The sequence below is a fragment of the Aulonocara sp. 'chitande type north' Nkhata Bay genome, linkage group LG11, assembly GCF_057382095.1.
Source record: "Aulonocara sp. 'chitande type north' Nkhata Bay isolate Kocher_YH1m ecotype deep benthic linkage group LG11, A_spYH_male_GT1.1, whole genome shotgun sequence".
Taxonomy (NCBI): domain Eukaryota; kingdom Metazoa; phylum Chordata; class Actinopteri; order Cichliformes; family Cichlidae; genus Aulonocara; species Aulonocara sp. 'chitande type north' Nkhata Bay.
Window position 1 is genome coordinate 12,105,129 of NC_141354.1, and position 18,089 is coordinate 12,123,217.

Sequence of the window (18,089 nt, forward strand, 5' to 3'; positions counted from 1 at the left end):
ATAAGCTAATACTGACTAAGTAGTGTCTTATTAAAGTTGAAATGCTAGCATGTTATCAAGCTTTTGCCTATTTTTTTTCCATCCCAGCAGACACTGAGCCTTGTTGCCATGCATTTTGGTTCAGGTTTTTGACTACTTGATGAGTCTAGTTTTGAAAAAGAAATAGGTCAAGCATCTGATTCTGTTAAAGCTTACTTCTTCACTATGTCCAATAGTTTTACAGCCTGGACTCACCAGTATTTCTTTATTGTTAGACAATTGCAGGTGGCATAAGTGCACCAGACCATGAATTTTCAAAGGCAAATAGCAATTCATGCAATGTTACCATGGTTTGTTATTTTGTAAGCAATATATTAGAGGACAAGAATAATATAATGCAGCATCTTTGTATTTCTTTGGGTGGATGACACGTTCCTCTTGATTTAGGGTTTCAGCACTTTGATGTAAACAAAGTGCAATAATTCTTCTGTAACTACTTTTTGACGGTGTTCCTGAGGGGTCAAATTCACTGCAACTTAAGAAAACACCAGCAAAGAGAGAAATTCTACAAAAGCTCACAAAACACAACAGAAGTTGAATAAAACACAAACATAGAAAAAATAATGCAAAAGCAAAAAATAAATAAATCACAAAATAAAAGTTTTTTAGAAGAAACAATACTGTGACGGAACAGCTCCAAAAGTGAGTAAACGGCTAATAGCAAACATTTATCTGATACTTCGGCAGCTGGTCCGTCACATTATTGTGTCCCCAGAAACACTTCCATTGTGTTTTGTGAGAGTTTGGGTTTTTTTCTACTTCTGTTGTGTTTTTGCTGTTGCAGAGGGGTTTTTTTATTTTTTATTGTTACGGTTACAGTTAGTTTGACCATGCAAGGGCACCGAACATTGCACTTATAAAGTAACACGCACAATTTGGATCTAAATGCTGCTATGATCATTAAGTAGAATTCATGGTTCACAGTCTACTGGAAGTTTTTGTTCTTGAGTTAGAGTATGTAGTATATCCGGTCTGCTGTCATTGGTCTGTGAGCCATCCACGGAGAAGACCGACATTGCAACAGATGAAAGCTGAACTGAAAATGAATACACAACGTACTTTTCGTGCTTTATTTTTTTGATCTTTGAAGTTTTTTCCGTGGTTTTCCTATTTGCACGGAACTCCTCTATGGCTCCCTTCCATGTTTCGGCCCACTTTTCAACTAATCAGCATTTGGCACATGCGTACGACATCCGCGTCCAGCGACGTGCAGTTGTGATTTTGGAGTACTGCACGCGAGCACGTCTGCGGTGGGTGAAAACCCCCTCTCCGCTTGCTGCCCAAAAGGAAACGGACGCAGACGGACGCATTTGCAGGACCATAAATTACACTTTAAGGTTATTTAAGGTCTTCTCCAGTGTGTCAAAACAGCAATCCTACTGCTTGGATTTCATTTTAAGGGCAAGCAGGGTGGGTGTTGAATGACAATTATGTCTGTGTGACTGAAAAACGTCTTCCTAATCAGTGCTATGCCGTTGGTCAGACGATGGCATGCGCCAAATTTCTTCCCCTCAGATGACTTAGGACATTAAACTAGCACTCCGTGTTGACAGTTTGACCCCAGAGTCCAAAATCGAAAATAAAGATGAACGTGTTTTCTGGTTGTACTCCTGATCTGATTCACCGCCTCCGGGCTTGGACATTTCAGATTATTCCACTGAAAACTGCTGTGTGGTCTCTGGGTCATAGCCAGTGACCCAGATCTCATCATCGGTGATGATCCTTGACATGAAAGTTGGGCCAATTTGACACGTTATTTGAGGTTTGTTCTCAGCTCAAGTTTGAGGTCTAAGGATGGTGAATTTGCTAATGCATACATGCAGATGGTCAGAATGGGACTATCAGTCAGCAACCCAAGTGCAATAGAAGAGCTGGAAAGCTCACAGAGACAATCCTGGTGAGAATAACGGGCAAATTTACATTTTTGATTGCACATAATACATTCTCAGTCCTCTTAGTCTGCTTGTCTGTCACTGAAATTACACAACAGAAATGATCTGGCTGAATTTCTTGAAACTTGGAGAAGTTACAGAAGAGCTTATCCAGACCTCTTTTAGACTGTGTTAGCACACTGGCTTTAGTGGCGCAAAGGGCATTTTCTCAGAGTTTGAATATTCTGTCATGTTAAAAATGGTCCGTTTAGTGCACAGAATATGATAGCGCTCCAAAGAAAATGTCAAGAAATGACTGAATGGGCCATTCAACGAAAGTCAACCTATTCCAGGTACCATATCAAATCCCCTCAAATGTAAATGCTCCTTCTCACTGGGTGGCAAGGTTCAGGACCATGATCCCAGCAGGCCTTGAGACAGTTCTTTCAGATTAGAGAGCGCTTAAGTCTTTCTTTGATTCGATTCCTTTCTCTTGCCCCTGCTGCATCTATGACAGATGCTGGAGTACACAACTCTCTCTCCCTGGTGAGGTGAGACCATGAAACGACCGTTGAAATTGCACTGTAATCACGCACAGCTAAAAACAACAAGAAAATGTCTGCCATATGCCTAAAAGCCCTCTGTTTGTGTTCTTGTGAATTTAAGGGGGATTATTGACAAGGGAGTGAGTGGTGCCTGGATAGAGGAGCTGAGCCGGCAGTGACTCTTATTGCTTGTGTCTGTGATCGGATCTGTCAGAGCCACTCAGCTGTCTGTCTGTCTGGTGTTTGACAAGTGTTTGATGCAGCACAGGCCTTAGAGAGGATCAAGCCCTTCCTGAATTGGCTTTACCTCTCTCCCTGTGCAACAGGAGCTCAGCGAACATCAAACGCATCTCCCCCCTTCCTTCCTTTGTGAACTAATGAACTATTTTTATCAAAAAATATGTGCCGTCTGTGGGATCACCGGAGGAGATTGAACAACAGCACCCTTTGAGAGTTAGGTGAACAATCAAGGAAAACAAAAAAGTGGCTGCCAGCCTTGATTCTCTCATCACTGGCCATTGCACAGGGATTGCACCATGATCCTGATGGCCCCTGTCTATGTTTTTGTGCCTAAGCCCATCTGACTTAGTTTGGCTCCCCGCTTGTTAGGGTCTGGTCCTCTTTTGGGACAGTTGTGCTCCATGTCCAAACATGTGAGGGATTTCCTCCTGAAGTTTCCCAGTAGAGAGAAGGGGTGGGGGATGAAAAGGCTTGTGCAGAATTGAGATGTAAAAAGGGAGTCTTGCTGAACAATTTCTTTCTATATCCTTCCCCATTCCCTTACAGACCTAGAGAGACAGGAGGATGTATTGATTAGAGGAGCATGTGCACTCAAACACATTGGAAAACACTCAATGACACAGTTGACCATAGATGATTAGCTGGCTTGTTAAAAAGGTGATTGTAAGCCAAATTCAATAGCAGACGATACACTTAGAAATAAAGAAAAGAGTCAATAAATACTGTAAGCACAGTAAGCACAAATACAAGATCAGACATTCCTTAAATTACTGTTTATTTTTATGATGGAAGCAATGCTGTTTAGCGTACGCTAGTTAGCTGGTTATGCTATCGATTTCATGTTTAAGCCTAGAAACACTTGGGATGAATGCTACTTGGCAAACAGGGATACAGAAAGCCCTCTCCACTCTTAATACACCTTATTGTGTGCCCCCTCGTGCGTATGCTAACACCCATTTTATTCCTGTCTATAAAGGAGGCTGGGGAACTGTTACGCAGAGAGATTCTTGCTCAGGCCTTCCAGGCTCACAGGAGGTGGCTGATCCAGGTAAATCCCCCAGCCAGGATGCTTCATTGGGGGTTGACCCCCTGCGTTACATGAGCCCCAGACTCTCAACAAATCCTGGAGATGCAGATTCCCCTCCTCAGACAAATAATAAATGCTCCAAATACTTATATCACCTCCATAGTTTGATCTCCTTTTCTTGCCCAGATCCGTTTAGAGGTGCCCATTTAATTCTGCTGACATGCCTGTTTATGCACAGAGAGGAAGATTGCTGAGGTTCTTTGGAGTGAGTGGTTTTTTTATTGCTTTTGCCTGTGGATTGCAAGTCTGATTAACTGTATCAAGGACAAGGTGGATGGTGTACAAGTGCATGAAACCGAACCGTCAAATAAGATCAAGAGCTACAGCAGCAAGCAGCAGTACATCACTGTAAAGACACAGAAATGTAAACGGCAGTTATATTACACAAGCTTCTGAGAATCTTGTTATCGAGTGTCCAGTAGAATAAATGAATCCATGCTCGATCATGTGTTTGCTGAAAAAGCTTAATTTCATCAGTTCGATGCAAAGCACTTATCGGAAACTAAGATGGATGACTATGATAACTCTGCAGCACATTTCCTGCTTTATATCACCGCATGTGGAAATTATAAGACGGATCAAAGACTCTATAGAGATCTCATCTTAATATAGAAGGCATGGAAATTAAACTGGAGTGCTGTAGCTCTTCCTATCTTTGAGTAAAGACAAACAGAGTTGACATCTGTAATAGCTTACTGTCTAGAATAATGAATTTGCTACTGTACTGTAGATCCCAGCAAGTTCCCCGATCTTTGGATCCATGTTTATATTTTACACTGCTGAACACTGTAGCTCGCTTTAGCTCACTCCCCCATGCGCACAACAAATTCAAAAGCAAATAGACCACGCCAGTGGCAAAGCCTTCAGGAACATTGGTGCAGGGGCCTCCCTTTGATAACTGCTGTGCTTTATATTTTTGTCATCAGAAATGAAACACAACATTAAGCCATTCATTAAAGTCAACTAGAGCTAATTATCCATCATTTACCCAAGAGCCCACGGGCCAGCGCAGCCCCCGTATACTTAGGCCCAGATGTGTCGATGAGTCAGTCGGTAGATAGCAGACCGCAGAGGGGGCTGCTCATTTCTCTCTGGGCCCTGCGGTTTCCAGGGGCATCAGACTCAGCAGGCTGGTCTTAATGCCTGTTCACAGACTGGCTGCTGACGTTACCCTCATGACACCATGAGCCGTGTAAAGCTACCGCAATACAGCAAGGCTCCATTTACCAGAAAGAAAAAGAAAAAAAAAAATCAATGATGATCAGTTATACAGCCCTAATTCAAACAGAAAAATGAAGAGTGAGTATCGTACCTCTCTAGCAGGCACGTCTTCCGAGTTGAGAGGAGGCTGATTCGCATTAGCGGCATGCCTATGTTCAGACAGCCTCTCATTGCTGCAGGGGGCGACAGCGTGCGTACGATCCCTGCTCCCAAGTTGTTACATTTTGGCAACCCCAAGTGGAAGTGGGAAAACCGTAACAGTTTGCAGGATGTCACAGACCAGAAACCAGATTACGTCATGTAATTTAACCCCTGAGACCTAATTTCTCCTTTTCTGTGTCTGGTACGCTCACCAAACGATTAGAAATAATGACTGAACCGCTTTACCACTGAGGATGAGGAAATCTATCCCTGTATCACTGTGTTCGGTTGTCTACTGACGAGGCATCTGCTCAGTGCAGTTTAGAGGAAGCATTTATAGTTTGAGGTTAAGTGTTTGTGCGGTGTATATGACCTGTTGTCCAGTGACGGGATGCTAACTGAGGCAAAGAACCGAGGTGTAGTTTTCAATATCAGCTTTAGACAATTAGCTCTTAAAGGGACTGGTAAGGAACCATCTTGCTCCTGCGTGGGGCTCTTTTCTTCAATCAAGAGTGTTTGTGATACAGTATTAAAGTGAAAGAACATCCTGCTCTTTTAGTGGTTCACTTTAACCTCTTTTGAACTGATGTTCTATCGGTCAACACAACCTGCCAAAATCATGTCTGTTCTTAAGCCCAGTAGCCAGATGAGAAAATAGCATTCTTCTCAAGGTTGTAGATTATACATTTGTTCCACCGTTTTTTTTTTGTTTTTTTTTTGGTGTGCTCAGTCGTGCAACATTGGGAAACCTTTGTATAAAACCATGGATACATCAGTCAACAGCTCCTGTTGTGGTATTTGGCATCTTTAGCTGACTAGTTAACAGAGCAAACAAAACATCGATCAAATTGATGCATTTCAAAATAATCCTCTTGTATTTAATAAATCCCTGCTACACACTCAACATGATGAATACACGATGAACACAAATATACACACATTACATTTTGACATAATAGACAGTAATGGTGGTGGTGGCTCATGCCTCTGAGATACAGTAGCTGCTGATTTTCTGTAATAAAAACACCTTCAGCTTTAAACAGGCTACTTCACCCATCCTCTCTTTCTACAAATGAATAAAGATGTGTAGTTTTGAAGGCTTTGCAGTTGTTTGTAAATGGGCCACATAATGTAAAAAATCTAATTCAATTTGTTTATGAATTGGTAAACTAATGTAATTAGCCTCCATCGTAAACAATAGTTAGAAAAGTCATACTTTACTATGATTAGCTAAACATCTTTTAAGATAAATTTCATATGGGCATATACTGTACGCTGGCTCCTATTATATTCATTGGCATGTTATTTCTCTGTCCTGAGTAGTTACCTTAGCTCTAGGATTATCATGTTATGTTGTGCCAGTAAACTGTATCTCAGAAACGTGGGAAATGATACGTGCTCCAATTTTCCAACTTTCAAATCTGGCCTAAGGAATCGATCCACTGTGTGCTTTCTTGTACAGCAGGAAGAACTAATTCCTGACTTTCCAACATTTTGGAATGTTTTAAGTGAGTAAATGTGAAGAAAGATCTCTGGAAGGCAAGATTTGACTTTGGAGTTTCTTTGGAAGATAGTCTAATTTAAGCATCTGTCAAGGTCTCTTGTTAATAACTTGTTTGTGAGTGCTCGAGCCAGCAGCAGTCGTAACCCGGGGGAACAGTTAGTGTATTGGGCAAAGTTGAGCATGACTTTGAACCCTGAGTAGACTGATGGAGGAGAACTTCATTGCTTCTGTAGCCGACCTGTGCAGGTTGCGGCTGCATCTTGCTGGTGTTATCGTTCATCTCCCAAGGGGGAAAAATAAAACTGTCTGTGCTGACCATCGGGCGCATTAATCACTGTGTCAGTCATGCATATTTTGCCAGGACTTCTCTGCTTAGAGACGCTAATCTCCGAGTCCGGTTTTCGCTTTAACTTACTGTCAGTGAAATAAGGCATCAAAGAGCAGAGCAGAGAGCTAACCTGCTTTTTAAAATCTCTGCGCTTATCCTCTGCCGTGGTCATGGATGAGAAAATAATGAGCGACCTAATCCCAACATTAGCTTTTTAAATCGGAATGCGTATGTTTTAAATCATTCTCTGCCAGCAGCGTGGTGATAGTAAGCAGAGCATGGGGTGAAAGGGAAGGAGGACGGAACGAAAGTGAATGAAAGAGTGTGATCCAGAATAACCTTGTTAGGGCTAAGTGACGCTGTGCAGAGGGCCTTTTGTCAGTTGGCTGGCAAGATGAGCATCTTGTAAATGATTGTCCTCTCTGTCAAGGGGCTGATTTCTTTTTTCCTACTATCTGACTTCTGTGTCTCTGCCACAGTACTTCAAATACTGGAGCTTTTTCTCCTTTCGCATCTGTATCTGTTACAAACTGTGGCCTCTTTTTATACATAATTTCATCCTGTAGCACGCTCTCCTTGTTTTCCAATGTCAAATCACCCTTCTGCAGCGTTTCCCCCACAGGCGGACACAAACAGCACAAAGCGCCATTAAAAGTTTTGGCTTACCTATCAGGCCCACGCCTTAATGAACCACGGGTCAGCTGAGGTCACATGGCTATGTCCCACCTATAAATCAACTGCAAACTGAGTTCAGCGGCAATATAGGGCAGTGTCAGTCCGTAACCTTTTCCCAGACAGAGGAGTTGTCGGTGTGTGAGTACTGGCTGGCTGCAGATCCTTTCCCCTTCACAGCATTATAAATGTATGTGTGAGGAGGCCCTTAATGGCTGCTAATCCAATTTCTGCCACTGAAATCAAATCTCACTGGCGCCAGTAGTTCTCTCCTTCCCTCACAAATAATGGCCTCCGCTTTGGCCTGTTTATGAAAAAGACGAGCCGCCAAAAATTCCGGCTTTACCTTCCTTGAGTCCCATTGAATCTTCTTCAAAACTGTTTGAATGTTTTTGTTGTTGTTTTGTTGTTGTTTTTCTTCTTTGTTCTGCCCCCAGTCCCTATTCCATGTTTTTCGAAACTTATTAATTGACCGTCTGTGTCGAGTGAAAGGATGGGGTAACAGAAGAGCAGGGGCAAGTTTTCAGCAGCGTAGGATCCCATTTACCGTATGTCTTAATGCCTTCTCGAGGTCAGCCATCGATTTTTGTTCTCAAACCGCAAAGCAAAGGAGATAAGATTAGGCCTTTGATTCCTGCACTGCTGCCGGAGCCGTGAGTGGATGAAATCACTTGGCCTGCCCATTGGTTGGTGTGTTGCTTCTTTTTAGGAGGTTGCGGCCTCTGTGACGATAGGGTAAGATAGCAGTAGCCTCACAATAACGCGTGAGCAAACAGTGAAAAAGTAGTTTTTTGGTTTTTTTTTTACTTTAACGGGAAAATCTCTTTATGGTGACAAAAGTAAACAAAAGTCTGATTTCTCTCATGTAAACTTATACATGTTCTTCAATTTGCTTCCCCTTTCCAAAACAAACATATTGGCTTTGACATAGATGAAGGGAGCTTTGGCTTTGGCCCCCTTCCCCTTGGATATGGATTTGACTGATTATCTTTCAGTGCATCAGTTGGACAAGTAGTCATATTGCCATTCCGCAAGAAGATATTATTCTGGAGTGTGATCCTAATAATATGATACGTCTAATAGCACTTAACTCTTAGTTGGAGCTGTACCATACTGAGAGCCTCAAATAGAAAGTCGGGGACATGGAGAGGGGAAACAGCAAGGATAGGGAAGAAAAAGAAAAAGTAGCAGATCCTCAATGGCTTTAAGAGGTTATTGAGGAATGTCCTCTACGGTGCTTGTGGAGAGGTTTAATATCTCTTTGCTCATTGGTTTGGCAGCTGAAAAAATTGGAAATGACGCAAAGTATTTCTCAAGCTCACAAAGGTGATATAGAAGCTCACGATCATGGACTCGCAAGCGTACAGGGCATATGCCGCACATCATTCGCACATGTGCTCGCATGCTGACTGATACACAAAAGAATTCCACAAAGGTCACTTTTGACAGCGGTAAATAACAATCCCACCGCAGGCTCTGCTTCTGATTCCGAAATGCAAAAACATTTTGATTTGCTCTTGAGAGCTTTGTTTGTTTGTTTGATTCACTTTTCAGTTCAAACCCGAATGCGAACGTCAAGTTGGCAAAGAAGACTGTATCTATGGAGGAGAACCAAACATTGGTGAAGTTGCGGTTTTGCTCTACTGATAGTAAATGCAGCCAGAATGGAAAGAGAATTTTTTATTTTTTTTTAAATGGAGATAATTTTCTTATAAAAGTCGTGTTCTTTTGATTTGATCCTTGCTGTGCCAGTTTCAATGCAAAACAAAGACGGAGAATGATTTGAAGGCCACTGTGCCTTCCAAGAGAAAATTTTCTTTACATGCTGTAAGATTTATGAATTTGTTTTTGGTTTTGAAAGCAATTGATGCAAATTAAACTGTTTCCTCTGTGAACCCTAGTAATCAGCTTAAGTGATTACATCGGTCGTAAATATGAGATGATGAAAGTTCAGTGTGCACTGTACCCTGAGGAAAGGCTAAATGGGAGTTCATAGGGTAGATATGATAAAACATCACACTGGGACTGCACCAGATGCAGGGGGGAAGGGGCTTATGTGGGGAGTGGTTGCCCTCTAGCTGTCAGCGTTGAGACTGGATTATGAAATATGGTCCTAATTTTCTGTTGAGGTGTGTTTATGAAGCACTATCAGTTAGCTTGGGGGCGTGAGCTTAGCTTTGAAATGTACTGGTAATGTTGATGTGAAGGAGTATGATTGGAAGGAGTCACTAGTGGCTTGGAAAAGTCTGAACTTGTCAATATCTGCTAGATAAAAACCAAAAACCCCCCAAAAGAAACATTTGGGATGAAAACATGGGAACACAGACAGGTAAAATATTGAAAACAAAGAAAGTGAGAGGAGAGCCTTTCAATTAATAATAAAAACAACAAGGAGCCAGTGGACAGAGTCAGGATTCATGCAAATGCTAAAGTAAAGTTTTTTGGGTACCAAAGCTAGGGAACAGGCTAGAAGGCAGTGTATTTGGTTTCTGCTGTGAAGGCCCCCATGTTTATTTTACTTCCTGTGTTCCATATGGAGGATGATGATTTTGCTTGTACTCATTGTTGATGGCTGTCATCAACTTGCCACAGCCACACACCAAAAGACTGAACAGGAAAAAAAGCTTTTGAAACAACGTTGCAAGAGGGTGCTAACGATGGAGGCACTGTTTTGAGACTTTGAATGCAAAGGTTACCAACCATAAAGAATAAGTTCTATTAAATAAGCATTCAGATTAATAATAACTAATTATTCAGTGCACAGTGGTGTATAAACGCACAGTGAATGTCAATTCATCCAAAGTTATATTGGAAGTGTGCAACTGGTGATTATATCAGTGATTGGAGCTTATAGGTAGCAGCATTTATTAGTGCAAACAAAATGGATTGAATTTTCCATCCTTCTTTTCCTTCTTTTCTTTTCATCCTTTGCGAGCTACTGTCATTGATGATAGACTATTTAATTCAAAGTCTGAACATATTGCAACAAGGTGCCAGCATTAGCAATGCAGCCATACTGACACGGCATTATATCCAGTGACACAGTAAAGTAGCCTAGATAGTGTTTTCTGTGTAAATTTTAAGTAAAATTGTAACACAACTGTTTAACTCTTTAGTTTACAATAGCAGGGACTGAAATGATCTAATAATGGAGCTCTTCAGGAACCTGCCACAATGTCACGTAATAAATCGAAATTAAAAAAATATTTCCTATCTGGGATGCTGTAACCTGGGCCGGGTTTTTTAACCATTTGCTCAAAGCCTGCCTTTACCACCGTGTAACCGAGTCAGTAATTTCCATCATGTCATATGGGGTCCAGTTGTTTACTTCTGGGTGGCATATCTCCAGCTCTCTTGCCTTTACTGCGTGGTTGTACTTGATGGCGTGCCTCAAGTGGCAAAACAATTTGTTGTTTCCTCCTTTAGCGAGAACAGTTTTCTTGCATATTTTGCAAAGCTTTATTGGAGTACCTCCCTTTTCCTCCCTAGACTGTAGTGATGGGATTTCCGGCTCTTTTTAGAGATCCGGCTCTTTCGGTTCGGCTCACTAAAAAGAGCCGGCTCTTTCGGCTCCGAACCGGCTCTTCAGGTTGTTTTGTTGCTTTAATTAATTTATTATTAACAATAATATAAAATTATGCACAAAAGGAATTACTAACATAAAAACAAGTGGTTTTATTTATATATGTTTATATATAAATATATGCGGTGGCCCCTAGAGACAAAACACGTACAAACTCCAAAACACATTTCTAGCATGAACTGAACTTCCAAAGCAGAGCTACTAGATCACTTAAATTACACAATTGAAAGCATGTGTGTATTGTTTGTGTATTTATACACAGGCACTCATATATATATTCAAATAATTTTAAAAAAAGTTCATTTACCTGTTATTACCACACACCAAATCCGGTCGTTGGTACTTGCTGGCTTGTGTAGCCACAAGATAACAAAGGCTCAACACTGCGCCCAGCATCCTGGAGAACTTCTGTTGTCTTTTGTACATGTTTTGAGTTTTTATATGCTTCTGAGTTTTTATGTGCTTCGGAGTTTGTACGTGTTTTGGAGTTTTTACGTGTTTTGGAGTTTGTACGTGTTTTTACGTGTTTTGGAGTTTGTACATGCTTCAGTGTTCGTACGTGATTTGAAGTTTGTATGTGCTTTGTCTCTAGGGGCCACCGTAAATATACTTTTATTTATTCACTCCACATAAAATGTAATAAATAAATCATATAATACAAAAATCAACTATTCACATTTCAAGTTTTAACTATTTAAATTTTCAGCTTTTTCCTTTCACAAATTTAAAGTGAAAAGAACACAAAACACTGCAAACCACAACACAATTAAATATAAATTATAATATGAAAACTAAAAGAACATGCATATTCTCTGTCATATGGACCTGCATGAATAAACTTTCTCAATCCTTTATCATCTGCAACTGAAAATAGTTGTGGATGATTACTATACCTTTCTAATGTTGTTGTCCCTGCCTCTCTTTCTCTCTCTCTGGCTCTGTTCCTGTGCTACTGAGTGTAACTACCGCCCCTCCCCCCTCTGCCCAGCGTAAAGCACAAGGCTCGCGTGCAGAGTGAAGCGGAAAAAAAAGTGCGAGAGAGAGGCTGAGAGAAAGAAAAGAAAAAAAAAACCCACGTGACGGCTCGCGATAAGGAGCCGGCTCGCGTCGTTCACGTCAAAGAGCCGGCTCTAAGAGCCATTTCGTTCGCGAACGACCCATCACTGACATGTGGCTCTCGCTGTCAGACATGTCTGGGCTTGTGCTGTTGTGCCAGCTTGGGAATGTAAATGCATGGTGTTGCTAATATCATTGGTATTGTGATATGACATTTTTTATACCATGTAAAAATTTATAATGATATTAAGGATGGCAAATTCCTAATTTGCAACAGGAATGTAATAAGCAAACTTAGCTTTAGCCCTATTTAGCGCCGTATCTACCATTCCCATTTTTTAGCTAGTTAGCTGTTTCTTTGTGGGAAATAAATGCAATCAGTGTCTGTCTGTCTGTGTGTGTGTTTACTGTCTTTACTCAGTTGGCCTCAACACTTAAACTTTCAGAACAATGCCAGTGTTCACACTAACTAATCAAAATCAAGCAGGAGGAGAAGAAAAACTGGGCAGGCAATGTTTTTTTGTAACCAGGCAACAATAAGCACTCAAGAGAAGCGCAAGTGAAAATGTGGTCAGGGGCACAGCGAGCGGAAAAAATAATGCTAAGAAAACTAGCTTTAGGCATTACATGTAGAATTACACTGCAGGTTCTGTTTTGCCTTTGATTGTAGCTCAGTTTTGTTGTCACTAAAAATTTTAATTTTCATTCTCTTCACAATCATTTAAAACAATAAAAAAATTCAAGTTTGCTCAATAAAATATGTGATAGTAGCAGTGCATGATGTAGAAGAGGTACTAATCAGGCATTTCAGGTTGTAATTAATTAGCGTAACTATTAATTTGTGAACTTTTGTTTTGATTTTCTATAAGTCAGCCTGCTTGTGCAGCTGCTGAGTTTATTTCAGTGTGTGTGTTTTGTGAGCGTAAAACTCTTTGGATTACAGATCCCCTGCCCAGTCCTGAACTAGCCAGGAAAAGAGCCTTTTAACTTAACTCTCACATATTTATTTGTTTTAAGCAATTGCTGTAAATGCAGGCTTTTTCAGTTTAAATGCAGCCTTGCGTCCAAGGAATGGCCCACGAGGGCTTTGCCCGTTACTGAAGGAGTTTAATGCAGCACCGTGTACTTTATTGCTGTCAAATGTAATTTATCCTGACTTGATTGCACTGAAAGCCATGTTTATCAGGCACCTAGCAACACTGTTTTGAATGAAAATTACCTCTTTAAAGAGCAATTAGGAAAATGAACCTATAGGCCAAATGCCTTTGAGCTCCAGACTTACTTTAATATTATTCTACATTAAGTCACGCAGAAAATCTAGAGTAGAATCAGCTAAGCAAGTGTACAAAGTCCCCTGGCAATATTTTCAATTGAAGGGCATGAGAGTTTGATGGAAGAGATGTGAAAGTTGTTTTCAAAGGGTGATGTTAACTAGGAGCTGTGTGCAAGAAACTTTATTGCCATGTTTCAGATTGGCAAAGTGACTGAAAATAACAAGATTAGATTAATTGCAGGAAATAACTCAGAGATGGTTTGATGTTTGCATGCATCTGTATTATTCATTGGGAAACCCTGTTACTAGAGCAATATCTTGCTTTCTCATGCGTGTCAGCTTAAATGAGTGAATATTTTCAAATCTACCTCACAGAGCAGCCCTGAGAACGGGAAAACAGTCTTTTGTATGGGTGCGTTGAAGGGCCAACGCAACACCAGCACATACAGTATGAGAAGGCAATTAGAGATGGGGCCACATTTTACACACCGTTACCTTCCTTTCAAGACAAAAGCTTAAACAACTGCTGTAATAAGATGTCGAAGCGGTGAAGGCCACCATATGAGACTTGTTTTTCTGTAGCACTTTCCTCCTGTGTTTCCCATGTCAGCGAACCAGAGCGTGGCTTGTTTCTTTGTGTTCTAGATCAGGATCCAGATATCTTTCTCATCATCCAAGCCTTACTCCACTTTTCCCCCCATTAGATTTTCTTTCCCCCTAAATTCCCTCACACTCACCCGCCTCCCCTCTCCTCCCTCTGCACACATACATCTTGCACACACACCTCGTTATCTTATTTGTGGCCTTGGCAGCCAGATTGGTTGCCTTGTGGTTCAGTAGCCAGTTTTCTCTGTCACAGAGAGCCTTGGGTGCAGATCCTTCACCACACACGCTTCCATGAGAGCAGGAAGTCAGTTCCCAGCATGCTTTGCCCATCCCAGTGAAACCTGGGATGGATTAACCTTGGGCTGGGGGACCTTTCCAACTTGGAAAAGAGTTATGCAACTTCCCATACTTATTGCTGCTCTCTATTGCAGTGACAGTGAAGTGTTGGGCTGTACAGACGTTTGTTTAAAATTGGGGTTCAGTTCTGAGGGCTGGAGCAAGCTAATACCTCATTTGTGATGTTTCCTAACGTAGGACTCACTTTTTACATAATGCAGGCTTTGGCAAAAGTTCACATACGTACCTTTTTAAGGCCCTCACAAGCCAATTGTCAGCAAACACGAGAGAAAATACACATTGTGGAAGAGAGCCGGAGGTTAATAATAATAAAATTAACTGAAATGACCTGCCAACCTTAGGCTAAAGAAGAGAACGAGTTTGACATGAGGCAGTGCAAAATACAAAATCGCTCTCACTCAGAGAATCTCACACCTGACGGTAATGATTAAAATGAAAAATCTTTTCTCTCTCTTGTTTCTGCTCAGGTGGTTCAGGAAAGCATCGATCCAAAGAGCCAAAGAAGAAGAACAAGCAGAGGCTGCGGTTTCGAGCTCAGAACCAGCACAGTGACCACTTGGCCTCTAAACGCTCCAGCCAGTGAGGACTGAAACTACCCAGTGAACAAAGAACCAACGCAAAGCTGCTAGCCGCTGCTGCACCTATATTCTGACTGACGACTATCACGAACCCCGCCACCTCCCGTCCTGCTGCCCAGCCCTATCCCACCTTCGCCCTGCCAACCAGGACTCATAAATCTGCCAGTCCAACAATATACAGCATATAATGTGTGATATAAGTACAACACTAAACCACAACCACACCAAACACATGCTTTCATGCCTCTGCCTCCTGCTAATTCTCCCCGAGCTGCAGTGACCAGCCAGGTGACTCTGTTCTCCCAGCCTTGTTACCTTGTGGATCTTTACAGTTGACATTACCGAACTCATTTCATCGTCATTAACCATGTCATTCAACGTCTGGGGTGACGGAAGACGGAGGAGCCACCAGAGGTACCGCGGAGGCGGAGGAGCCAGGAAGGGGACGGTGAGGTTGTGAGGGAGTTGGCGACATAAACTGTTCGGGAGAGATTTAAAAATACGCTCGAGGAAGCAAAATGATGCTGATGGACAAGAAAATGGCATCTTGACCTGAGAGAGAGACTATTTTTTTGTTCCCTATATTTATGTCAAAGCTATCCTTACCTTCCTTATTCATGGAGACAAGTGTTCCCATTGTGGCCTTTATGTTATGTACATTTTTGAGAGTAATATTAAAAGAAATTACCATGCATAGTTGCAAAGTATTTTATTCTCAGCACAAACTGTTTACGTTCAGACCGCTTTATGCTCTAACTGTATAGTGTGGTTAAAAAACTAAAAAAGAAGAAGAAGAAAAGAATAAATTTAGTTGTTCAACTAGCATGGCAACAGACTCGTGTACATAGTTGATCTAATATTGAAAGCTTATTACTGTATTTTCAGTATTGACTCGTTTATCGTTCTAAATGTTTTAGAGAAAAAAAGGTTGTAATACAAGCTACAGATTAAAATGATTAAAAACAAATAATAAACATAGCCACCATATAGCTATTTCATTTATATGGTATATATTTGATTTATTTATTAATTCTGTTTTGTACTTTTTTTTGGTTCAGTGAGAATTTTTGCCTCATACTGTTACTCTTATATGCTGAAATATTCTTTGCGTTCCTTATAACAGTGCATATCTTTAACACGTGGAAACGCTTTCTCGTCTGTCACGCAGGTGTTGTATTCCTTTCATTTGACCTCATCTACTGATTTTGATGTTTTAAAGAAGAAAAAAAAAACAAGACTAATAAAACTATGCTTTGACATATTCTAGGTTTATTGATTAGGATCCAGCAAATGTATGGTCATAGGACTGCATATGTGTACGTTGTGTTTTATTAAAAAACATTTCATGTGACTGTATGATGAAGCCTTTCATTATTGTCTGTGGCTATAATATATGTGGCTAAACTCTGAAACTGTAGTTTTCTTGTCTTTTTTTTCCGAGTACCATTGAGTGATTTCAAAAACATTTGTGAAATCCGTCATGTCATACTGCATGAGACAAGTGGTATCTCCAGCCAAAGGATTGGATATGGTCCACTAGGCCTTAACGGCATGACAGCACCGTTAAGGGTTTGTAATTCACTATGACGTAGCCTCGTGAAAGCTACAAAACCAGCGGATGTCATTGGTGGCTCATCCATCTCCAGCATTACACTATAATTTCCTAACAACTTGCGTTTGGCTGTGTCTTTTGTCATGCGACACACAATCGATCACCAACTTAAGTGATGCACGTCGCACTTACTTCTGTGATCTTCAAAACATTAAATAATCACAGAGAAATTTAGCTTTATGCTAAATCTATCTGGTATATGGGTGAAGAGAGCATGTTCTAATGCAAGTCATGGCTAATTTAACCCGAGGTCCACGCTGCGTAATCACCATCCCAAAAAATGAAGGAAAGAAAAAAAAATTCAAATCTGCCAGACAGCTTATGGATGCCCAGTAGCAGATGAATCGCGCTGTGTCACATACATATATCATCCTGGGAGAAAGAGACCACAGTCTTCCTGCTCTGCTTAACCTCCCCTGAAATCACAAATGATATTTCCACAGGGAGCCTGTCAGTGTTGAAATACCCCTCAGTTTATGGGCTCCATGTCTATCTTAAGGCCAAATATGCAGCTTTAAGTGCCTGAACATCTTTCACAGGTGTTCCAAGTGACACGGCAGACTTTACCCAGGAGGCTTTTCAAAGCTTAACAGTGGAGCCGCAAAACCAACATGTAGTAAAAGGTTATCAAGTCAAAAGAATAGCTAACACGTTTGGTTATTTTAGTTACCATGACATTAGAACAATGAGAATAGAAACATTTAATCAAACGCAATGCAAAATGTCAGAATTGTTTAAATAAGCCCTGTATGGCTATAGCAAAGAAATCATTTTTGGCTAGCATGTTAAGTTCACAAAGAGGATCCAGATCAGGTGCTGCCAGGTCACTGATAGGGCTCACTGAGCCTGTTCCAGATCTGGCAGTAGATCTCCAGGAACCTGTCGTTACATTAGGAGCATGCCCTGATGTTGTCAAGCATGTGTACAAGAACATTAGGGAGCCATACAAACTAGTGAGCTGCTGCAGTGAAATTCCAGTATAATGGACTAGCCTGCCTCATCATTTTTTCACTCTGATTTTAAGAGCGACTTTCAAATCTGCACTTTGTAGTTTGATTATTTTCATTTCAACCAAACAGTGTGGCATCATTTTGTTCCAAAGACATTACCCAGTCCGTATCAGTATAGATTTCTAGCATGATTTTTTTCCCATTGAGATCTTTCCTTTAGTTTTTTTTTTTAAAATCCACATTTTCTGTCTTGTTATTTGGGCTTTTGGAAGCAGCCAAATTTTGGGGGGAATAACATCAATGGCCAACCCATGGCCTTTAATACCTTATATGTAATTTAATGCACGTCAAAAGGTAGCTAACTTTAACTGTAGCTAACAAACTTACCCAGATGCAAGCCTTTATTTGACAGACAAGTAGTATTAA

General features: G+C 40.9%; 1 protein-coding gene across 2 annotated transcripts in view; it reads left to right on the forward strand.

The window, feature by feature from the left end:
* rspo2 (R-spondin 2) overlaps positions 1-16,495 on the forward strand; it is a 61,550-nt gene extending 45,055 nt beyond the window's left edge. For both annotated transcript variants that reach the window (XM_086309875.1, XM_086309876.1), the window contains exon 6: positions 14,991-16,495. In XM_086309875.1, coding sequence (XP_086166001.1) covers positions 14,991-15,106 — 116 coding nt within the window. In that variant the 3' untranslated portion in view covers positions 15,107-16,495. The remainder of the gene's footprint in view (positions 1-14,990) is intronic.
* Positions 16,496-18,089: the final 1,594 nt, after the last annotated feature.